The following is a 25585-nucleotide window of genomic DNA, read 5'->3' on the forward strand; positions in this document are numbered from 1 at the left end:
GCAACATTTCTGAGCCTACAGGAGCCCTTCATCAGGTATGTGAGGGGGTCCTTCATGGCTCCAAAATGTTGCTTCAGATGTTATGATGTGATCGCTGAATAAAGCTCTGGACCTGTTCTGGATATTCATGGTGTGCTGGTGAAATACTTTTGCTTGGAAACGCATCAAAACTTTGGCAAAAACGGATATGAATTTTTACCGTGTTTTTGCTACAGAGCAATATATTCATATTGTGCTGGTGACATACTGTCATTCTGATTGTCTTCGGTTTTTCAGCCAGTGGTCACTGCATAATCCGTCTACACCCACAGCCATTCTGCAGGAACGTGTGCTCTGGGAATATTGCGTTTGTGTTCCTATGCATTTGCAGTGTGTTTTCCAGGTGCCCTGCACATGTGAAACATGGACATGTGACTCAAAAAACACACCAAAAAAGCAAGTGCATTTACATAGTTACATAGTAGGCAAGGTGGAAAAAAAGACAATAGTCCATCCAGTTCAACGTGTGTAGGTGCACATGTGTCGGTGTCTATAATTAATACCCATATCCCTGTACGTTGTGCTCTTTTAGACGCACATCCAAGAGTCTTTTAAAAATATCCACTGACACCACTGATTGTGGAAGAGAGTTCCACATCCTTATTGCCCTGACATTGAAAACCCCCTGCGCAATTTAAGGTTGAATCGCTTCTCCTCCAATTTCATTGTGTGGCCCCATGTCCTTGTACACTCCCTGAGACTGAATAGTTATTTTTCTATGCTGGGATCACCATTGAGGTATTTGTAGATCGCTATCATGTCCCCTCTCAAGCATCTCTTCTCCAGCGAGAATACATTTAGTGCTTGTAGTCGTTCCTCGTAATTAAGGGCGTCCAGTCCCCTTATTAATTTCGTTGCCCTTCTTTGGACTCTCTCCAGCTCCAGCATATCCTTCTGTAGCACCCTCTACATTAGGTAGGTGCTAGATTAGATTTTTGGTAAGTGTAGAAAAATGTAGACAGGCCTAGCACGAAGCTAGCCTGTTTGTTTTGATTTGTGTGGGCTGGGAGTGGCTCAGAGTTTAGCAGCTGGTGACCCACAGGCAGCCTCGCTAAGACCTCCCTCTTTCTTCTAGAGGATTCTAGAAGGAGAGGAGGAGAGGTGAGATGGAGCTGCCTGTGGTATTCTAAGGAGCCCTGACCAATCCCCAACCTGCATTGGCAGGGGGCAGGCCTCCTTAAATACCCAGAGTCAGCCCAGCTGGTGAGGAGTTGTCGGGTGGAACTGGGGATGGAGTACTAGGCTGTCAGAGCCTTTGAGGGAGCTCCCCAGTCTGGGGGGTGACCTTGGGCCTGGGACTCGGGTGCAGGACGGAGCCTTTCAAGAAAGCATGAAGGATCATGGCAGGAGGCACAGGAGGAGTCAGAGAGGACAGCAGGAGCTAGTGCTGCCGGGCAAGTCTTCAGGAGGTAACCACCGGTTGCAGCCAAGAGGGCTGGTGAGTGAAATGCACAGTCAGGAGGACTGGGGAGGCATGCCTGAGAGGACTGGGAGTGTGCAGTCTGGGATGGGTGCAGAGCCAGCAGTGTGAACTGTGATGTTACGGGCAGTGGAGTCAGGCAGCTGCAGCCAGGAGGGCTGGCAGAGCCTGAAGAGGGCTGACTAGGAGCAGTAGTCCACCTGTTAGGACAGCTAGCACTAAAGAGACATTCCATATTTTCTGCTACACTATAGGGGCCCGGCCTGCAAAGGGCAATTACTGAGGCCTAAACATGTGCTAGCTGCTCCTGGAGTAAAGAGTTGTGCAGGAGGAAGAGAGGGAGAGCAATAGTCTGCAAGCAAGAAATGTGCAGGAGGAGTCTGGAGAAGAAATATGTACAAAGAGTGTAAATAGTTTTGTCCCAATTGATTGCTATACAATCTGCCAGTTGATCGTTCCACTGGGCATTCCATATATTCCTTTACCCATCCAAGTTTATCCCCTCAATAAAAACAACAAAAACAAACATATGGATTGTTCATTGTCTCTAAAGTGACAGGGAAGTGAATGTCGGGCTGGGCAGAGTGACAGGTGGGCCACATCACTAAGCAGCCCCTACGGGGGTACTGCTACACTTCCTTCTAGCTCCAGCACATCCTTCCTTTAAATGCATCTTTGCCACGTTTTCCATTAATTTCAATGGTCAGCTGCATTTCTGGTGTGGTTTTGAAAATAGCACCAAAATGCAGCATGCAGGGCTTTTCAAAACTCACCACACCCACAGAACAGTGTTGTGAAGAGTCCTATAGGATTTAAAGGGATTGCGTTTTTGCTGCATTTTTAGTAAAGTATGCAGAAGCGGGACGCAGCGGCGGGCTGTTATTTTATCTGCAAATTACATTCTTTTTAACTGTAAGTGCAATTCTTTTTTACTATTAAACTAAACAGTACAATATTACACCATATGGAGCTTCTTTTTCTAATGCCCCGTACACACGGTCGGATTTTCCGACGGAAAATGTGTGATAGAACCTTGTTGTCGGAAATTCCTACCGTGTGTAGGCTCCATCACACATTTTCCATCGGATTTTCCGACACACAAAGTTTGAGAGCAGGATATAAAATTTTCCGACAACAAATTCCGATCGTGTGTACACAAATCCGACGGACAAAGTGCCACGCATGCTCAGAATAAATAAAGAGATGAAAGCTATTGGCTACTGCCCCGTTTATAGTCCCGACGTACGTGTTTTACGTCACCGCGTTCAGAATGATCGGATTTTCCGACAACTTTGTGTGACCGTGTGTATGCAAGACAAGTTTGAGCCAACATCCGTCGGAAAAAATCCTAGGATTTTGTTGTCGAAATGTCCGAACAAAGTCCGACCGTGTGTACAGGGCATTATATTGATTGCGGCTCTAACGGAGTAATGGCAAGACAAAGAATACAAGCTACACGTTATCCGAAGTGGTTGGAGAGCTCTGTGTTCACCCTGGCCAGGGTATGTGGCCATATGTGCATTTGACCTCTCTTTAATTAGAGGGTCTACAGCTTCTGGTAAGGGCATATCCAGATTAAGGCTTGTGGTATCACGCTTTTGGAAACTGTTGTCACTACCGCCAATCTGTGCTAGCCATTAGCCAATTATAATCCACCTAGAGCTGGCCATACACTAGTAGAATTCTGTTGGAAAATGTTTGTTTTAAAGTAGAGTTCCGCCGATTTTTTTTTTTAAAGTCAGCAGCTACAAATACTGCAGCTGCTGACTTTTAAAATAAGGACACTTACCTGTCCAGGGCACCCGCGATGTCGGCACCCAAAGCCGATCGATCCCTCGGCTCTCGGGTGCTGCCGCACTCCGGAATATAGCCTTTATTTGTAAAAAGTCCAACAGATACAAGCCACATCAAAAAATGGGACAAACGAGCTGACGTGTTTCACACTTAACAGTGCTTAGTCATAGCTAGTCAAAGCTATGACTAAGCACTGTTAAGTGTGAAACGCGTCAGCTCGTTTGTTCCATTTTTTGCTGTGGCTTGTATCTGTTGGACTTTTTACAAATAAAGGTTATATTCCGGAGTGCGGCTGTCCAGAAATTCCTTTTTGCCTCATGTTGCTAAATGCTTAGCCGGCACCTGGTGTGTGGAGCGGTGATCCCCTTCCTTTCTCGGGTGCTGTCGCCGCCATCTTCGGTGAGGGAATCAGGAAGTGAAACCTTGCAGCTACACTTCCTAGTTCCCTACTGCGCATGCGCGACTCACGGTGCGCGATCCCACTGGTCCCTGCTGTCTTCTGGGACCTGTGTGTCTCCCAGAAGACAGCGGTGGGGACGGAGAAGGCGCCGGAAGTGGCGTAGATAGCTGAGGGTGGCTCGGGTATCTATACAGGCAGTCCCCAAGTTACGAACACCCGAGTTACGAACGACTTCTACTTACAAACGGACCTCAATGTCAATCGTTTGTGCTCCATGCTGGTCCTGGATACCCCTGAGCAGCTATCTTGCAGCGCCGGACACATCTCATACTGCAGTACTACATGTACCACATGGCCAGAAGAGCCCCAAGTAACATAACTACATTCCCAGAAGGGCCCCTGAACATCCCACATCCCTGCACAGGCTGAAGTTACACTTAAATGCACTGTTCTGACTTACACACAAATTCCACTTAAGAACAAACCTATAGTTCCTATTGTGTTCGTAACCCGGGGACCGCCTGTACCCGGAAGTGGGAGCAAAATACCTGTATTAGACAGGTATCTGCTCCCCCCTGAAAGGTGCCAAATGTGACACCGGAGGGGGGGAGAAATCCGAAAAGCGGAAGTTCCATTCTTGGGTGGAACTCCACTTTAAGAACATTCATTTAAATATCTTCTAATCGTTAGTTGGGTTAAACTAAACTGACATTTGTTTTTGACCGTAGTGATGAGAAAAGTGTTAGTTTGGGAAAGTCTAGTCATTCTAAAATCTAATTTTTAAGTATTTTCCAGTGGCATTTTCATATTATAAAATGTAACTTAACTCAAAAACACCACACTATGAAAGATTATTTAGCAAAAATATATATATATAAAATCATTGCTGCTACTTTCAAACGAAAAAAAAAAGCCAATCAAAATGTGAATAAATTAGTGCAAGCAAAATATATACACTAAACATATTTCACAGTAGCTGAACTTTTTGTTACTGGTGTTTTTAATTTGCGCTACTGTGTAATATTTTTAGTTAATATGTTTTGATTGCACTTGTGTATTCACTTTTTTGTTTGCCACATCATCAAATGTATTGGTAATAATTTTCATATGAATGTTTGTGCAAACCTTTGTTGGAAAATCTACTAGTGTTTAGTGCTTTTATTGAAAAACAGCTACATGTTCCTGTTTAGGCTTCTTTGCACTGATATCAATATATGGTGCCACTGGCCAGTTATTACCCAACTATACATGAGGGCTATAGCTTTAATATTTTAGAAAAATTGGGTATATGGTTATAAGAGGACTCGGGAAATGTGGAGTGGTGATGTGAAGTGTTTTGTGAAATCTGTTTTTATAGTTTTATTTTTCTTTTAAAATAATGTAGTTGACTGATTTCCTTATTTCTAGTGCTGACCCATCACAACCTCAATTTTTATTGTTATTATGGTAACATGGAAAATACTGAACCTGGTCTGGAAATACATCTCTGGGTTTCAACAGGAAGTGAAAAAGTCGTATCTGCAGAGATTTAAAAAAAATGTCATTCTATAGTCTGTATTTAAGTCATCGACAGAAGCAAACAATTTTCTAAAATTCTAATTCTACTAAAATGTTAGCTTTTTATCTGTAAAGCTTCATATAAAGACCACATGTCAAACATGAAAACATATACTAAAATCCCAACTCCAGCCGAATCTTTTTTGTTCAGTTTTGGACAGAGGTGAAAAGGGTCAGCATACTTGCCATTTTTTTTTTTTTTTTTTGTCTGGTGAAGGGAATTGCCCTCACTTCCTGATTTGGCGACATCCTGTCACTCATGGTGTCAGTATGGAAGAAAAGAAGTGACATCTCCCCAGCAGGGATGCTGGTAGGAATAAAAACTTGGCAATGGTTTCTAACATTTGCCTACTCCCAGAGCGGCCATCAGAAATTTTACAGCCTTACACAGCTTTAGGCCTGGGCCCCCCTGGTCCTGACCACCAACATTCCCCAGGGCCCGCCCACTGGCTGTCCCACTGAATCCGCTCACTGGCCATCCCACCGAGTCCTTCAGTGCACCCACTTTTTTTTAACACTCTTACAACTTGATATATCCTCCATCCCATGTCCTCTTCCTCTAGTCCCATCTCCTCCTCCAATACCATCTCTTCCATCCCATGTCCTCCTCCTCCTTCAGTCCCATCTCTTCCATCCCATGTCCTACTTCTCCTCCTTCTCCTCCAGTCCCATCTCCCCCATCCCATTTCCTCCTCCTGTTCCATACCATGTCCTATTCGTCCTCCAGTCCCATTTCCTCCATTCCATGTCCTCCATCCCATGTCCTCTTCCTCTAGTCCCATCTCCTCCTCCAATACCATCTCTTCTATCCCATGTCCTCGTCCTCCTTCAGTCCCATCTCTTCCATCCCATATCCTCCTTCTCCTCCTTCTCCTCCATCCCCATCTCCCCCATCCCATTTCCTCCTCCTCCTCCATACCATGTCCTCTTCCTCCTCCAGTCCCATTTCCTCCATTCCATGTCCTCCATCCCAAGCCCTCTTCCTCCTCCACCCCACATCCTCCTCCTCCTGCAGTCCCATCTCCACCCATCCTATGTTCTCTTTCTCCATCTCATGTTTTCCACCTGCTTCAGTCCCATCTCCTCCATCAGATGTCCTCCTCCAATCCCATCTCCTCCATCCCATGTTCTCTTCTGGTCTCATCTCCTTCATCCCATGTCCACCTCAAGTCCCATTGCCTCCACCCTATGACCTCCTCTTCCTCCAGTCCCATCTGCTCCATACCATGTCCTCCTCCATCCCAAGTCCAGTCTAGCTGTGGTGTGTCCAATTTTACATAGATATATATACACACACACAATGATAGTTCATTATATAACTGCCCTGGGTAATGTCTTGGGATTGAGGCAGTGATCTTATAATAAAGGAATGAGGATCAGATGTGCCAGGTCAGCAATGTGTGAGTAGAGGCAGAAGAGCTGACACTCAGGCTGGCTGATGCTGCTCTCCAGCATGAAGAGGAGCCAGGAATGTGGATAGACACATCAGCAATCTGCACACATGCCACAGTGTGCTGTGGGGAACCTTGTGCAGGACCCCGCATAGACCCCCCCCCCCTCCAGAAAAATGCAGGCTTGGGGGGGGGGGGGGTTATTGGAATTTCTGCAGGTGGGGGGATACTCCTACCTCAAAAATTACCCCAATGAGGATGCAGATGTTAAAGAAGAAGCCAATGTTAGCATGGTTGTGGATAATTTCCTAGCTAAAGATGGGGTATGTTTTCCTTCCATTTCTGGGGTGCCAACCAATCCTCTTGCCTTTCTGCTCCACCACTCTGCTGAGCCTGGCCCTACCCTTCCTCTCCAGGCAAGACATTCCCTCCCCAAGAATGACCTGCCCACTTAACAGGGTGTGCAGCAGCCCCCCTCAACTCCTCCAATACTTAGCTGAGCCCCATCTTCATCGAGCGATGTTGCAGCCTTGCAAGAGTGTCTCGGCTCTCCCTCCTTATTGGCTGAGATGGCAGTGCAGCATCATTGACTCCCGCTGCTGTCAATCAAATTCAGTGAGCTAATGAGGTGAGAGGGGGCGGGGCCAGGTCGCAGCTCCATGTCTGAATGGAAAGCTGAATAGAAAGCTGCTTGCTGTGGGAGCACATAACAAGAGGGAGGGGCCAGGAGCGCCAAAGAGAGACTCGAGAAGAAGAAGATCAGGGCTGCTCTGTGCAAAACTATTAAACAGAGCAGGTAAGTATGATATGTTTATTATTTTTAACCAAAAAAGAGACTTTACAATCACTTTAAACTGATCTTCAGTATTTGCACATGAATATTAATCTTCAGCTACATTAGAAATTTACCAGATTCACTTACTTGGCATCTCAGTTGTAGTTGTTTGCTCAGCATTATGGACATCATTCACTGTAATAAATTATAAAATAGAGATCAAGTTTATTGCACATGGTAATATGGGAAGGATGGTGAGGGCTGGATCAGGATAACCACAAAATACACTGGATCTCACACTTTTGACTAGACCGTAATCTCTTCTAGATCTTTTTCACAATCACAGACTGTGCTGTCTGGACTCCTTCAGATCTCTGGTTCCTTGACAATTGAGGTTCTAGTGATATCTCAAACTTTATCTTCCAAGGCAGGCAAACATAGAAAGGTTTTTTGCGTATAACTTTCCACTCAACCGTAGAAATGCGTGATTATCAGTGTCCTGATTATCAGTGCAGTCCCAACAGTGCCCATCCGTGATGCCTATTGGCGCCCACCATTGCTGCCAATCAGTGCCTCCTCATCAGTCTTACCGATTAGTGCTGCCTATCAGTGTCCATTAGTGCCACCTATTAGTACCCATATGTACCGCCTATCAGTGCCCAGTGCCGCCTATCAGTGCCCATTAGTGCCACCTATCAGTGCAGTCTCATCAGTGCCTCATCAGTGCCCACCAGTGTTGCCTTGTCAGTGCTCATAAGTGCAGCCTATCAATGCCTATAAGTGGAGCCAATCAATGCCCATAAGTGCAGCCTCATCAGCGCACATCAGTGAGGGAGAAAAATTGTCTTTTTGCTAAATTTTATAACAAACGATGAAAAACATTTTTTTTCTCCAAATTTTCTGTATTTTTTGGTTTATTTAGCAAAAAAAGTAAAACCCAGTGGTGATTGAATACCAGCTCTAAATTCAAGCTCTATTTGTGTGAAAAAAATGATAAAAATGTATCTTGGGTATAGTGTTGCATGACCGCGCAATTGTCAATCAAAGTGTGATAGCGCTGTAAGGTGAAAATTGCCCTTGACAGGAAGGGGGTAAAAGTGGCCAGTAGGCAAGAGGAGCTCCAGACATAATTGTAGCTGCTGACTTTTAATAAATAGACATTCACCTGTCCCAAGATCCAGCGCTGTGCTCACCCGAGCCATTTTCTCCATCCCTCTTTGGTCCCCGGCATCAGCATCTTAACTGTGGGGCACCCAGCTGTGACAGCTTGTGGCTTCAAAGCCAGGTGCCCATTGTGCATGTGCGAGCCATGCTATGCATTGTGAATAGTCCTGCAGTCTTCTGGGACCTGTGACATGTCCCAGAAGACTACAGGATGGAAGAGGGAGGAGAACTTCCACTCAGATCCTTTAAGTGTTCCGAGCAGAAGTGGGAGCGGGTACCTGTCAAAACCAGGTACCTGTGTTAGAATATTATTTCAAATTCATAATTCTGCACTTATAGGTGTTCAATTATATTCATGGCAAGCTTGCAAAACATATTTGGTTTTATGATTAGTCATAATAAATATAGTGTGTATGAACGACCTTGATCAAATGTTCAGTAAAATATAGCCTCATCTAAAGCTGAGCATTGCTGGATGTTTCTTGTGTAGCCAATTTTAGTACGACATATAACAGGGGTGCCCAACCAGTGGCCCGGGGGCCACATGTGGCCCGCGGAGCCCTCTGATGTGGCCCGCGACCTCCTTCTCTGGGATGGCGGATTGGCAAACCCAGATCATGGGTTGTGGACCCGCCATCCCAGAGCATCTGTGTTGTTAATGAAGCCGACAGAAGAGAAAGCAAGCGGCTGTGGAGCAGAGCTGTGTAAGCTGATGCTTCCTGTATAGCGCCGGCTCCTGTCACAGGCGGACTGATACCAAATGCGCTCTGTCTGGGACAGCAACAGCAGACGATACCTGAATGGAAGGCTGTTATTAAAGGTCAGTTTATTACTAAAATTGCAGTGTATATATGGGCATATCTCCACAGTGGTTACTGGGCTGCTTTCAAACTGATCCGCAGGTGCAGTGCACCTTCAGGTTATCTGCACTGAGGCATAGACTTCCCTTATTACCTGCAGGTTTGGTGCGCACACCTGAAGGGTATAATAGAAGTCTATGGCAAAGTGTAGCTAACCCACAGGAAAGACACAGGTGCACTGCGCTGCATTAGTGTGAAAACAGTCTTAGGCCCCTTTCACACAATCAGTCCGACCCAATCAGACCCTCTATTCACCTCTATTAAACGGCAGATGTAAACAGATTTGTGTCCATTTACACCCGCCTACCTCCAATCTGATCGGCTAAAAAAACAGAAGAGGATCAATCCCCTTCCGTCTGGGTGGATTGGATCTGAGGACCCATAGAGTAGAATGGGCTGTGTCCGTGTCCGCTCTGCAGACCTGTCATCCACCTGCTCTGCTCATTGTGGCCCGTGACCGGTTACCAAGTCGCTTAAGTGGCCCTCACTCTTCAAAAGGTTGGGCACCCCTGACATATAAAGGTATCTTGGTATAGAATGTCATGAGAAGACAAGAATAGATCAGTATAAGTAGTTAGAGGTATTATATATTTTTGTTTATATCTTGTTAAGTAAGTTTAGGGTAGTCTCAGTCATATTAATATGTATTAGTATATAGTTGCTTTATTGTAGTTAACCGCTTGCCAACCGCCGCATGTACATATACGTTGGCAGAATGGCACGGCTGGGCAAATGGACGTACAGGTACGTCCCTTTGAATTTGCCGCCGTGTGGTCGCGTGCGCTCCGTGAGTCGGGTCGCGGGTCCCGCGGACTCGATCGCCGCGGGGATACCCGCGATCGTTTCACGGAGCTGAAGAACGAGGAGATGCTAATGTAAACAAGCATCTCCTCTTCCTGCCTAGTGACGCTGTCACTGATCATAGCTCCCTGTGATCGGGAGCTATGATCAGTGAAGTGCCGTTCGTAGCCCATCCCCCCTACAGTTAGAAACACTCCGTAGGACACACTTAACCCCTCCCTAGCCCCCTAGTGGTTAACCCCTTCACTGCCAGTGTCATTTTTACAGTAATCAGTGCAATTTTATAGCACTGATCGCTGTAAAAATGACAATGGTCCCAAAAATGTGTCAAAATTGTCCGATGTGTCCGCCATAATGTCACAGTCATGATAAAAATCGCAGATCGCCGCCATTGCTAATAAAAAAATAAATTATTAATAAAAATGCCATAAAACTAACCCCTATTTTGTAGACGCTATAACTTTTGTGCAAACCAATCAATAAAGGCTTATTGTGATTTTTTTACCAAAAATATGTAGAAGAATACCTCATTTAAAGTCCCTCCCTTTGCTCTCTTTTTTCGTATATGTAGAAGAATACATATCGGCCTAAACTGAGGAAAAAAAATGTTTTTTTATATATTTTTGGGGGATATTTATTATAGCCAAAAGTAAAAAATAATGCATTTTTTTTTCAAAATCGGCTCTCTATTTTTGTTTATAGCGCAAAAAATAAAAACCGCAGAGACGATCAAATACCACCAAAAGAAAGCTCTATTTGTGGGAAAAAAAGGACGTCAATTTTGTTTTGGAGCCACGTCGCACGACCGCGCAATTGTCAGTTAAAGCGACGCAGTGCAGAATCGCAAAAAGTGCTCTGGTCTTTGGCCAGTGAAATGGTCCGGGGCTTAAGTGGTTAAAATTGGTAATATGTGTTCATATAGTTTGTTTGGTTATATGACATTACATAATCAGTACATTACTTCAAGTATAGAGTGTTACATGTGGGCTTGTCAATCAAACTCCATATGACTCTGAGCTAGTATCTTCTTTTGGATAACATATTGCTGAAGTTAACAGAAATTAATGTGTGCCATACAAGGTTCTAAGTTTGTGTGAGTTGATGACGTTCATATGTAATATATAAAGCCAACACTTGCAGATTGAAGGACACACGGACACACATACAGACACCCACTATGAGAGATGACACTGAGCATATTCACACAAAGACACTTTGATAAATTGGGACAACTGAACTCTGCCAGAAGTCTAATGCCGCGTACAGACGGTCTGATTTTCCGACGGGAAATGTTCGATGGGAGCTTGTTGTCGGAAATTCCGACCGTGTGTAGGCTCCATCGGAACATATTCCGTCGGAATTTCCGACAAACAAAATTTGAGATCTGGATCTCAAATTTTCCGACAACAAAATCCGTTGTCATAAATTCCGATTGTGTGTACACAATTCCGAGGCACAAAGTTCCACGCATGCTCGGAATCAAGCAGAAGAACCGCACTGGCTATTGAGCTTCATTTTTCTCGGCTCGTCATATGTGTTGTACGTCACCGCGTTCTTGGTGACCGCGTGTATGCAAGACAAGTTTAAACCATTCGTCGGAAAAAAACCACGGATTTTGTTGTCGGAATGTCCGATCGTGTGTACGCGGCATAAGAACGTCATTTCCTGCTTCTCTTTTTTGACACAAGACAGCATGGGCACAGAAGGCAGGAGCCATTAGGCACACATGCTTTCATAAGCTTACTACAGCTTTATGACCACCTTATTCTATTTCATATATTTTTACCTACACTGAACTGAACTGTTATACTTTTTTTCATTGTATTTATGATGTCAACTGTGTGACAATAAACTCACACTTTGTTTTAAGTCAGTCTGACTATCAATGCTATTCATCCAGAAACACCCTTGAGATGCAAGAATATTAGATAATAATCTTCATTCTTCAACCTGCTCCCCCTTCCCCCAAAAAAGTGCCTTCAAGCGAAACTTACCCTTTTGGATGAAGCTCAGCTTTATAAAATCCTTCAGTTTGTTGTGGTGTGCCACAACTATCAGCACTATTTTTTATGCAAGCCACAACCACTAAAGATGTTCTGTAATGGACCAGTATGCCAGCCCTACTATCCTCCCAACTACTCTGCCACCTTATTTCACCTTCTGTCCCACCCCCATTTTCAGGCCCATGGATTTTCAAAAGGTTTTTAGGTGTGGTGACCACAATACCTGCACCCTTGTTTCTTTCCCTTCATACCTCATGTTATCACAATGTCTGCATTTCCCCTGCATACTTTATGTCACCACCATACCTGCATACTCCCTCTCACCCCCTCGCCTGCATCACCATGCAAATCCCATGTCACCACCTTGCCTGCACATCCCTTCTCACCACTGTGTCTGCACACCCCCTCTTATTCTCTACTACTGTGCCTACACCCCCTTGTACAACCCATCTCCCCACTGTGCCTACATTTCCTTCTGCACCCCCTCTCCACACTGTGCCTACATACCATTGTACACTCCATCTGATTATCATAGTGGAGCAAACCCCCCCCCCCCCATTAACATTCATCCTGTTCAATGTATGGACATACTTTTGCTAGTTATACTCACTTGTGGTGGCTGCGTGAGACAGACGCCATCCACAGCAAAGGAGCAGCATGAAACCAAAGTAATGGTTCATCTTGACCACTTGCCTGCAGAAGCCTTCAACATCCACTTATATAAGGGCTATCAATTGAACAACACCTTCACTGGAAAAATGTATTCCCAGTAATTAATATTGATGTGGTTAAAAAATTTACAAGGTACCAGTGCCAAAAGTTTTGGCTAGGGTGTTTCACAATATGTATACAAGGCTTCTATTCTATGGGAGGGTTTATAACTAGCAATGAAAGGGATTAAGAATCATTAAGTTCCTGCCAATAGTAATGCAATAGTAAACATTTACTTAGCACTGCCTCTTGTGTAGATTTATTCGTCTGTAAAGGTTGGGCAACAACAGTGCAATTACGTTATCATGCCTGAAGGTCCATTTGTCCAAAATGGCTCAATGAATTAGAAAATGCACAAACCAGCACCGCGCACTACAAGTCCCAGCTTTCAATATCCAATATCAATGGCACCAATAAGTTCCAATCGGGCCATAAGAGAAACCAAAGGTGATTGAGTAGTAATAGTAAGGTCATGGAGTAGTAAGATCCTGCAGCTTCCAGAGAGGATCCTGGATGACCCAATGCAGCTCAAAAGACAAGAAGACAGGAGTGCAGGATTCACATCAGAATAAAAGTAACCAACTTATTAACCAAAAAAATAGCACATTTACAGTTAAGATTCATGTAGATCAACATGGGAAGTAGAGGGCACCAGAATGGAAACATAACAAGGCTGTACTGAAGTGGCGGTGGCTACTGATTTCCTGGCCGGCATCACAGGGACCTACTCTGACAACTGCCAGAAGTCTGCCAATAGACAGCGTCCTCCGCCCCTGCCTGCTGTCTTGTGGTAACCTCTAGATGGAAAGGGGGTCGTAACATGTTTCGAAGTACAACCCTTCTTTCTCAAGCCTGACCCTATGGATGACAGAAGGCTTTAAAAAGGATCAGATTGGCTGGGGGAGTTTATTCGATATTAAGTATGGTCGGCAATATAATTTAGCGGGACAGCAATAGTTAGACACAGTCTACATCACCAGACAAGTTAAATATTAATGGTAATCACCCCAGTGGGGGTCAGAAATTGATTTAAATCTTTATGCTGGCTCAGAATTAGAAGAGGGGAGACGGAACCCCAACTTCTATAGAATTAACCCCTTATTTGCTATGGATCTATCTCTGTGCACTAGCAGTAGTAAAGTGCATATATACATACATGAATAAATTAATTAAATTAATTGAATTAAAGTAGTGAATTTTGAAATATCCTTATAGTGATTCATATTTCTTAATCTGATCAAAAAACAAACTATATTTTCTCATGATGGCTATTTTAGCCTATTGTATAATTATATTGACAAGTAAAAATAATTGAATCAATAAAAAAGCAATAAAAACAGTAAATCCATAACAAAGAGTTAAAGAATTTAAAAAGCGGATCCACTATACAATTTACAAACAGACTCCAAAAGGACTTGTATAAAACAAAATATCTCATATAGTATTGTGGATACTATGTAACATATTCATTATCATGGGTTTGTTACAATGTAATATTAAAAACTTGCTATAAGGATAGGGGCTATACACAGCTGTTGTCCACTGGAGACATAGTTAGAGGATAGTATGGAACTCTAGTTCCTCATTTAACCCCTTGGGGGGAAGGGTATCCAGAGCGAAGACCCAGAATAGCTCTCTATGACATAATTTCTGGAATCTCTCACCAAAGGATCCTCCCTGGGGAATTACCTCAGTCATTCATACCATTAGACCACAGTTCCATTTATTATGTTTCAACATGAAGTGCCCAGGGACACTATTTTCTACATCATGTGATCTATGAGTCTCCTATGGGTACAAAATCTTTTTCTAATCACCCTTATAGTGTATCCTACATATAGTAAACCACAAAGACATTGTAAATAATAAGTCACAAATTCAGTTGAACAACTACAAAATTCCTGAAATTCATACCTTTTCCCCCGATTATCTAAACAGGATTTCTGCTTGTGTGTCACACAAATGGACACATTTTGCTGAGTTTTTCTGCATTGGTACATACCTTTTACATCGAAAAAAGAGCAAAGAGTGCTTATCTTTACAATATTTGGGTCATTACGCTTTATTTGGCTAGGGGCTATTTTGCTTCTCACACTCGGAGCCTTTCTATAGGTGAATGTGGATTTATCAGGTAGAATGACACCTAGTTTGGGGGTCTTGTTTAAGGTGTCCCAAACTTTTCTCTACAGATTATTACACAAGTCGGATAACAGACAGGCTGTGGCTGATATATACAGTAGTAGAGTGATGAATGACAGTGGAGTGATGGGTTTTAATATTGTTGGCACTGTTACTGGATTGCACTGGTGCTGACTGGTGATCAAAAAGCCAAGGGCTGTTGGTGTGTGAAGAATTTACATTTACAACCTGCATTAAAAAGTTTTGGGTGCACATCTGTAATATATTTGGAAGCCACGTTGCAATGTCAAGGTCCTTCTGTATAGTGCTTCCATTAAGAGCCTCCATCGTGGACATTGTGCATCAGTAGAAGGTTTCTGCAGTGGCTGGTTGCATCTGTGAATCCTCAGCTGTGCCTGAGAAAGGTGTGGGCGGGAAATATGAAGCACTGCAGCTGGTAGCTACTGTACTCGGTGGCTGCAAGACTGATGACTCTGCCTGGGCCACCAGAGACCAGCCTCGGGTGAGTGAGCTGAGCAGTGCACTGCAACTGAACTCTCCTCTTCTACATTCCTTCTCCCCCCAATCTGTCTCATTCTCCCTCCCCCTTTCTCTTTGTGTCCAATTAGCACTCAGGGAGATCTTTGTCCAACTAGCAGATTGTCAGCCATCTCCCAATAGTACTAAACTGATGAGGTTTTTACTCACAAATTTGTGATGCTTATGCTTTAACCCTTTCCTGCCCAGCCCCAGCACCCCTTTATGGCTTGTTCACTTGTACTTTGGTCTCTGAAACATCAGAGAGTGTTTGGCAGGCAGCGAGGAGGTGTATCACCTCCTCGCCACCTGCTTTAGCCCCTAGAGCCCCGTATTAGCACACTCCAACTATGTGCGTTGCCCGCAGTTTTGGGGTGCTTACAGAGCAGATCACTTGAATGGGTCATGTTGAGCAGGCACTGTGCCCACAGAAAAAAAAGAGGATATAATTCCCTGGCATGGCCAACAAAACAAAGCATCACAGTGGCAGTATGTGTACATCCCAACCCTGTGTTGCCAGCCTTCTGTAAATTTAAAGACAGTTTGTGGGCACTTTTCTCCTGTCTGTACTTGTCCGTGTAAAAGAACTGCCGGGCTCATCATCCAGCAGTGCGGCAGATTCGGGTGTGTGCTCCATCCCTTATGATAGCAATAAAAGTACTGAAAAAAAAATGAAAGAGGTTTAAAATGTAAGAGTAAAAATGTAAAAAATGTAAATTAAAAATATAATTAAAAAAATGTAAGCACTTCTGCCCCCCCGTGCTTTCGCGCAAAAGCAAACTTATACGTAAGTCCTGCATGCATTTGTAAATGGCGACCGCACCGCACATGTGAGGTAGCACCCCGAATTTCAGAGTGAGAGAAAAAATTCTAGCACCAAACCACCTGTGTGACTCTAAACTGGTAACCTGAAAAGGCTTTTAAAGCGTCGCCTATAGAGATTTTTAGGTATCGTAGTTTGGCGCCATTCCAGGGGCACTACGCAAGTTTAAAACCGGACATGTTTGGTATCTATTTACTCAGTGTAGCATCATCTTTTATATTCTACAAAAATGGGTATTATATTGTGTTTGTGTTCACTAAAATTCATTAAAGTGTATTTTTTTTCCCCAGAAATTTGCTGTCCAAATACCGTGTGACATAAAAAAAAAGTTGCAATACTCACCATTTTATTTTCTAGGGTCTCTGCTTAAAAATATATAATGTTTTAGGGTTCTGAGTAAATTTCTAGCAAAACAATTATGATTTTTACATGTAGGAGAGAATGGCCTGGTAGGGAATGTCATCCTTTTTAGGATCTAAATAGGGCGATTGGCTTCCCTAGGCCCAAGGAGAGCAGTGCCACATCCAATAATTACATATATATGAGAAAAAACAATTCCCCTGAGTGGACTTTACCAGCACTTGCTAACAAATATTGGATAGTGAGTAGTACGTATAACAGAGTATATCCTTTTTAGGATCTGGATCTACCTAAATAATTTCTTAAAAATGTCTTAGGCCCCTTTCACACTGGGGCGTTGGCAGCGGTAAAGCGCCGCTATTTTTAGTGGAGCTTTACCGTCGTATTTGCGGGGGTATTTGGCCGCCAGCGGGGGCAGCACTTTGCCGGCGGTATAGCCGCGCTGCCCATTGATTTCAATGGGCAGGAGCGGTGGAGCGCTCCAAAGATGCTGCTAGCAGGACTTTTTTTTAGTGTCCTGCCAGCGCACCACTCCAGTGTGAAAGCCCTCGGGCTTTCACACTGGAGAGACAGGAACGGCTCTTTCAGGGCCCTTTGCAGGCCCTATTTCTAGCACTGTAGCGCCTGCAAAGCGCCCCAGTGTGAAAGGGGTCTTACAGATAAAAAAAAAAAAAAAATTTTACTTCAGTTTGTGAAAATTCTGACTGAAAATAAATAAAGAAAACTGAACAAAAACTTTAAAGCTTGTCTGTAAGGTGGAAACTTCTTAAACATTTTTTTGCATCATTCTCCAGCCAAGATATTCAAAGTTCATTTTAAAAGCTCTCCATATATTTGATTAGAATAAATTGTGCTATTTCCTTATTCAACCCAGAAAGCTAATAGCATGTCTTTGTCTGTATGTGTATCTAGTTTCTGGGTTTATTTCATGGAATGTTATAATGCTTTGCATTTGGCTTACAAAGCGTTCTGAAGTATTCTTTTATCAAATATTAAAAGCACACAGTGTATGGTGAAGGGATTAAAAACCCACCTTGTGTGTATATGATGTTCCTTCCTTGGAAAAGAAGACCTAAATGCTGGTGGGAATTATATAACTGGACTATAATAAAGGCTAAAACAGATAGAAAAATTAATATTAGGCTAGGGTAAATGGGAAGGTCAGGATTATGCAGCGTACACACGGTCAGACTTTTCGACCGGACTTGTCCGACAGACGCCGACAGACCAATTTCGGCGGACAATCCGATCGTGTGTGGGCTTCACCGGACCTTCAGCGGACTTTTCCAGTCGCAAATCTGACAGATTTTAGATTTGGAACATGCTTCAAATCTTTACGTCGTAACTCCGCCGGACCCAGAAATCCGCTCGTCTGTATGCTAGTCCGACGGACAACAACCGACGCTAGGGCAGCTATTGGCTACTGGCTATCAACTTCCTTATTTTAGTTCGGTGTACGTCATCACGTACGAATCCATCGGACTTTGGTGTGATCGTGTGTAGGCAAGTCCGTTCGTTGAAAAGTCCTTCAAAAGTCCGGCAAAAGTCCGCTGGAAAGTCTGTCGGACCAGTCCGGTCGAACAGTCCGCCTGTGTGTACGCGGCCTTAGGCTACTGGAGATGGTGAGGAAAGGATTAGGTTTTGGTAGCTAAAAGGGTAAGCAAAGGTTAGGTGGTATATTAGGATTAGGCTGGGACAGGTGGGATGGTTAAAATTAGACCAGGGCAGATAGAAAGGTTAGGATTAGACTAGAGTAGATAAAAGTTTAGACTAGGGCAGATGGAAGGGTATAATTAGGTTTGGGTAAATGGAAGGTTAAGAATAGTCTAGGGGTAAATAGGAGGGTTAGGATTAGGATAGGGCAGGTGGCAGGGCTAGGATTACACTAGGACAGTTGAAAAACTGATAGGTTAGGGTAGATTGGAAAGTCTAAGGAAGTTGGGTGGGTTAGGATTAACATAGGGCAAATGAGAGAGTAGCATTAGGCTAGGACAAAAAAGAGGGTAGGGTTTGGCTGGGGTAGATGGAAAGATAATTCGTGTTGCACGGAGATTAGGGTTATATCTAATGTTAAGGTTAGGATCAGTTACATTTCAGGTTAGGTTAATGGCTAGGGAGGTTTTGTGTTAAGTGTTGAGGTTTATTTTTTAAGGGCTAGATTAAATTGTCATTAAACCCACATCATTAAAAACGATCAATAAATGGTGTACATAGTTGCCAACAGTCCCGATTTTCCCGGGACAATCCCGATTTTGGGACCCTCGTCCCGATTTAATCTTGTCCCGGGTGTTTTCACGAATTTTTGGGTTTATCCCGAGAAAATCGTGAGTGTTTTTGCAAAAATGGTCGCCGTCGCCTCCACGAGTCAGTCACAAAGTTGTTTCCCCTTGTGTTCAGTGCAGGGGAGAGGGGCAGCCAATTGGCTTCTCTCTTCAGTGTACAAATAGAAAATTCTATTGTACACTGAAGCCTATTGGCTGCAGGGATTGGCAACCCCTCCCCGCTCTACACTGAACACAAGGAAGACGTGATCAGCCTCCACCGCCGTCACCCTCCGCCCCCGTGTGTCCGACGGGGCTCGGGGAATGGTGGAAGTGACGGGAGGGAAGAAGGGAGGCCTCACCTGGCTGTTCAGGAGTTTTCTGACGGACCTGTGAGTAGTAGTAGTTGTGGCCTGTCAGTGTAGTGGGAGAGAGGAGAGATAGGGGGAGGGGGTGTACTCAGTGTATGGGAGGCTTGGAGCTTTCCCTGCAATGCTCTTCTCAAAGGCTGAGGTCCAGCATGGAAGGACCGGGGCTCCGCTGTGTCACCAACATACCTGCACCCCCCTCTCCCCCCCTGTGTCACCACCATACCTGCACCCCCCTCTCCCCCTGTGTCACCACCATACCTGCACCCCCCTCTCTCCCCTGTGTCACCAACATACCTGCACCCCCCTCTCCCCCTGTGTCACCACCATACCTGCACCCCCCTCTCCCCCCGTGTCACCACCATACCTGCACCCCCCTCTCCCCCTGTGTCACCACCATACCTGCACCCCCCTCTCCCCCCCTGTGTCACCACCATACCTGCACCCCCCTCTCCCCCCCGTGTCACCACCATACCTGCACCCCCCTCTCCCCCCTGTGTCACCAACATACCTGCACCCCCCTCTCCCCCCCGTGTCACCACCATACCTGCACCCCCCTCTCCCCCCTGTGTCACCACCATACCTGCACCCCCCTCTCCCCCCCTGTGTCACCACCATACCTGCACCCCCCTCTCCCCCCCGTGTCACCACCATACCTGCACCCCCCTCTCCCCCCGTGTCACCACCATACCTGCACCCCCCTCTCCCCCCGTGTCACCACCATACCTGCACCCCCCTCCCCCCATGTTACCACCATACCTGATTCCCCCCTCCCCCTGTGTCACCACCATACCTGCACCCCCCTTTCCCCCCGTGTCACCACCATACCTGCTTCCCCCTCCCCCCTGTGTCACCACCATAACCTGCAGCCCCCTCCCCCCCATATCACCACCATACCTGCCCCCTCTCCCCCATGTCATCACCATACCTGTTCCCCCCATGTCGCCACTATACCTGCACCCCCTCCCCCCATATCACCACCATACCTGTAGCCCCCTCCCCCCATGTCACCACTATACCTGTTCCTCCCCATGTCACCACCATACCTGTTCCTCCCCATGTCACCACCATACCTGCACCCCCTCCCCCATGTCAACACCATGCCTGCACCCACCTCCCCCTATGACAACACCATGCCTGCACCCCCTCTGGCCTAGTCACCACCATGCCTGCACCCCCTCCGGCCTAGTCACCACCATGCCTGCACCCCCTCCGGCCTAGTCACCACTATGCCTGCACCCCCCCCGGCCTAGTCACCACCATGCCTGCACCCCCCCCCCCGGCCTAGTCACCACCATGCCTGCACCCCCCAGGTCACCGTCATGCCTGCACCCCCAAATCACAACCCTGTCTCCACCCTTCCCCAAGTCAGCCTGTAACACCCCAAGTCACCATGCCTCCACCCACACACCTCTCTCCCCTTGTCACCACTCTTGAGGAGATGTAGCTAGACTGTAGCCAAAACTCCACTGGGGGCACTGATTTGAGGCACTCCGCTGGGGACACCTGATGTAAGAGGTACTGTACTGGAGACACATGATGTAAGGAGGCACTCCGCTGGGAATGCCTGATGTAAGGATGAACTCTGCTGGGGGCACCTTTTGTAAGGACAGACTCTGCTGGGGGAACCTGATGGCATCTGGTGGCAGGCGACGTAGCAGGTGACACGCTCAGTGGTCCCACTGATTCTGCATTATGGTGAGTTGAATGAATTCATTTTATATTACAATGTAATAACAGAAATAATGCGCTTCAATCATCCTGACACCATAACAACCATGGTGCCGGGATGATTGAAGCGCCAACACGAGGTGTTTGGAGTATCTTTATCTGCTGATGGTTAAACTCTGGAATACACATTGCTATTGTAGTGTAGGATCTGGGTCTGCTGTCCCTCCATCCCTCTCCCTCTACCCCCCTTTCCCCTTTTCCCTCTGCATCCCTCATTCATCTCAGACTCTAACCACACCCCATTTTAGCCACGCCCGTGTAAGCCATGCCCACTTTTTCACGTAAACCACGCCCGTTTTTTGCGCGCCGCATTTTTCCTTTTTCATATGCCACACCTACTAACACATGCCCCACCCCCTAATTATAGGCTGACTCCGCCTACAGCCAGAAAAGTGTCCCGAAAATTTTTTTTCCAATGTTGGCAACTATGGGTGTATCACATGCTGTTCACACTCACTAGTGGTGCAACGGATCGTCAGCGATCCGTGACCTGAACGGGTCAACCTGTTCGGATCGGCACACCACGCTCTCCGCGGAGCACTCCGCGGAGCACTCCGCTGCCATAGGAAAGGCAGCGGCTTCGGCCTAGCTCCGGAGCGGCGGCCATCTTGTTACACCCCGGTGTCGGCCGCTGTCTCGTCAGGAAGTGACGTTTCGTCGCCCCCATCTTGCTACACCCCACACTCCTGCACAGTAATGATAGAGTGAGAAGGGGGCAAGCGGACACCTTGTTACACCCACCGGAGTTTTAGATTTCACAGTTATTCTCAACACAAAACGGAGCTTATATGCTGAAATACAGTATTTGTAAATCCGACGGACTGTTTAGATGTTAAAATTTAAAAACAGCAGCAAACCTGCTGAACTCACATGGTTGCTAATGTGACAGAACACCTCTGATTTTCACATTTAACATTTAGTTAAATGTGAAAATCAGAGGTGTTCTGTCACATTAGCAACCATGCAAGGTCAGCAGGTTTGCTGCTGCTTTTAAAATTTAACATCTAAACAGTCCGTCGGATTTACAAATACTTTAATAATTTAAGCATATAAGCTCCGTTTTGTGTTGAAAATAACTGTGAAATCTAAAACTCCGGTGGGTGTAACAAGATTTGTCTTGTCTTTTTTTTTTTGCTGATCCGAAAAATGATCCGATCCGTGACTCTGTCAGGAAAGGCTTTCCAGCAAACGTCCTAGCAATCTGGGTGCTAGAAGAATGCCTGTGCGCAGAAAGACCCTCTGGCGCACACGCATACGCAATAGCGCGAATAGCGGCGTGCGCTCCTTGTGACAGCACTTGGCGCCAAGATGCGCTATTTAAAGGGGACTGATGCCTTTCTGTCCGGTCTATAGCGTTTCCTGAAGAACCCTGCTACCCGTTACTCTGTTATCTGATCTTTACCTGACTTGGCTTGTTCCTGACTTCTCTGCTTGCTGCCCGCCCCGATCCCGGCTTCCACTTTGACTACTCTTTGGATTACGCTTCTGTATCTGATCTGCCCGCCTGTGTTTGACTTGGCCCGTCCTCACTATCTTCTGCCTGCATCCTGCTGCTGGACTACAGTGCACCTCCCTGCTGTCTGCTGCATCCAGTCTTCTGCCTGCAGCCTGCTGCTGGACTACAGTGCACCTCCCTGCTGTCTGCTGCATCCAGTCTTCTGCCTGCATCCTGCTGCTGGACTACAGTGCACCTCCCTGCTGTCTTCTGCATCCAGTCTTCTGCCTGCAGCCTGCTGCTGGACTAGAGTGCACCTCCCTGCTGTCTGCTGCATCCAGTCTTCTGCCTGCATCCTGTTGCTGGACTACAGTGCACCTCCCTGCTGTCTGCTGCATCCAGTCTTCTGCCTGCATCCTGCTGCTGGACTACAGTGCACCTCCCTGCTGTCTGCTGCATCCTGCTGCTGGACTACAGTGCACCTCCCTGCTGTCTGCTGCATCCAGTCTTCTGCCTGCATCCTGCTGCTGGACTACAGTGCACCTCCCTGCTGTCTGCTGCAACCAGTCTTCTGCCTGCGTCCTGCTGCTGGACTTCAGTGCATCTCCCTGCTGTCTACAATATCCAGCCCTCTACACCAGCTTTCCAGTCAGGCACTTGTGCCCCTTTGTACTCCCGCGCCCCTGTCAACTCTACCAGTCAGAGGTATACGAGAGGCCGCTCCCTGCATTCCGGGCTCTACCACCAGGTACGTGACAGACTCTGATCCGAAGAGCGATCCGATCTGTGATTTTTTTGATCCTTTGCACCCCTAATACTCACTCAGTCACTATGGGATTCATTGTCTGTTTTCTGCAAATATCTGGTTGATCCTTTTGTCTCCCCCTCCTATTCATGTCCCCAATGTAGTTGGGGATTTTACAGAGCAGTGTTGGCAGCTCTGCACATGCTCAGTTTTCAGTATATTTTCTACCCTGAGCATTTCTTCCCTATCACATCTGATGAGCAGCCCATGTGACTATAGAGTCACACGTGTGGGTGTATACACATTGGGAAAGGAAAGCCCACTCCCTTCCTCCTCCTTCATGTCCACTAACTTGCTAAACATAATTGGGGTGGGATATTGCATGTAGATTGATGGAGGCTTCACCTCCCTGGAATTCTAAGATACAGGCTGGAGGGGCGTGACACAGCCTGTGACTGGCAGAACTTTGCCCATACCTTGTTATTGCCAAAAAATAATACAGAGTTCAAATATATATATATATTTGTATGACACTTTAAAACAGCTTATTGATACCAATTCTTTATTTTTCCTATGTATCACAGAGGCTGTTTTTTTTTTTTGATCATGTGACCAGCAGCAGAGGACTAGAAGCTCTTCCTACTTATGTTTCTCTGCAGAAAGGCTGGGGAAGATTTGGGTTATGTGACAGTTGTGTGTCGATTAGAAAAAAAGCCACTTTTTATTTAAAATAATTACAGTGACATCATCCACATACAGAAATTACAGTGACATCATCCACATACAGAAGGGACAATGTAAATTAAACAGTGCGTGTTTAGTATCAATTTATAATTTGGGGTTTTGGGAGAGGTTAAAGGTTAAAATGTTAAAGTCTCTGTTTTTTATGTTTAATAATAACAAACATGTTATACTTACCTCCTCTGTGCAGTGGTTTTGCACAGAGCAGCCCAGATCCTTCTTTTTCTGGGGTCCCTCTTTGGCCCTCCTGGCCCCTCCCTCCTGCAGGGTGCCCCCACAGCAAACAGCTTGCTATGGGGGCACCAAAGTCCACAGCTCCCTGTGTCCATTCAAACACGGAGCCGCGGTTCAGCATTTCCCAGTGGCGTCACTAGCGTAGATGTCACCTGGTGCAGTAAAACATGCTGCCCCCCCTCCCTCCCAACGCCAGGACAGTACAAATACACCCCAAATGACCTTTATTTGGAAAGTAGACAGTCTGAACTATTTAGTAGGAGGCATGGCGCGTTTTTTGAAGTTGTAATTTTTGGGGAAAATAAAGAATTTTTTTTTACTGTCACCAATGCAGTACAGCGTCATCATATATTGTATTTTTCGCACCATAAGACGCCCTTATGGTGTCTTAAGGAGCGAATACTGACCAGGCACCGCCCCCCCCCCCCCTCGCCATGTCAGAATACCGGCGCTCGGCTTCTCTGTGGAGGAGAGAGGAGAGGATATGGGGCGGATCCTTGCAGGGGCATACCAAGGGGGAGCAGGGGACGCGGTCTGCCCTGGGTGCCAAAACATGGGCGGGTGTCAGTGGCATTGCTATTGGGGCGCGCTCGGCACCCAGGTCAGTTGACAACTGCCAGAGGTGACACCATCCCAAAAGCGGCAAGAGCCCTGGCTGTTTTTTTTTTTCAGCCGGAACACCCCCGGCGCCATGGTATGGTCCAGTCTCACTTCCTGCCTCTTTCCACCGGCAGCTACTGCCGCAATCTATGTCCCCAGTCCTCCTTTCTAGCTGCTGCCCGGGTGCATCTGAGTCTGAGAGCCAGCCAGAGGGGGTTGTGCATTGTAATGGCAGTGTCCTCCACTGCCAGTGAGCTGGTGATAAGGGGGTGGGAGGGGTGGGCTGGCATGGTATCCACTGCCCAGTCACCTGAGCTGTTGTGATAGAAGAGGCTGAAGGGGTGTTTGTGTCTGCCCTGCCACCCTGAGCTGATCTGGGAAGGGGGGTAGGTTGCTGTGCCCACCACCATCATCCAGGTATAGTGTAGCTGAGCTGATTTGATGTGGGGGGGGGCGGGGTATTGCTGTGTGTCCACCACCCACCTATAGTAGTAGTATACTATTAAGAATTTTAGTACACCATTTGGTTTAGAATATTTTTTTTCTTGTTTTCCTCCTCTAAAACCTAGGTGCGTTTTATGGAGTGAAAAATACGGTAACTGGTGTGGTGGTGACCAGGGACACTGGTGACAGTATGTAAAAAAAAGTTTACATTTTTTTTATGCAGACTCTGATTGTAGCAAATATTTTTACTGAATGACAGTGTGTAGACACTGT

The 25585-nt window shown here is 46.0% G+C and overlaps 1 protein-coding gene across 1 annotated transcript in view; it reads right to left on the reverse strand.

The window, feature by feature from the left end:
- Positions 1-12990, reverse strand: part of LOC141102409 (uncharacterized) — a 56464-nt gene extending 43474 nt beyond the window's left edge. The window contains exons 1-3 of the mRNA XM_073591369.1: positions 12815-12990; positions 7524-7571; positions 5121-5171 (exon numbers count right to left, since the gene is read on the reverse strand). Coding sequence (XP_073447470.1) covers positions 5121-5171; positions 7524-7571; positions 12815-12884 — 169 coding nt within the window. The 5' untranslated portion in view covers positions 12885-12990. The remainder of the gene's footprint in view (positions 1-5120; positions 5172-7523; positions 7572-12814) is intronic.
- Positions 12991-25585: the final 12595 nt, after the last annotated feature.

Source organism: Aquarana catesbeiana, linkage group LG07 (genome assembly GCF_042186555.1).
Source record: "Aquarana catesbeiana isolate 2022-GZ linkage group LG07, ASM4218655v1, whole genome shotgun sequence".
In the NCBI taxonomy this organism is placed as follows: Eukaryota; Metazoa; Chordata; class Amphibia; order Anura; family Ranidae; genus Aquarana; species Aquarana catesbeiana.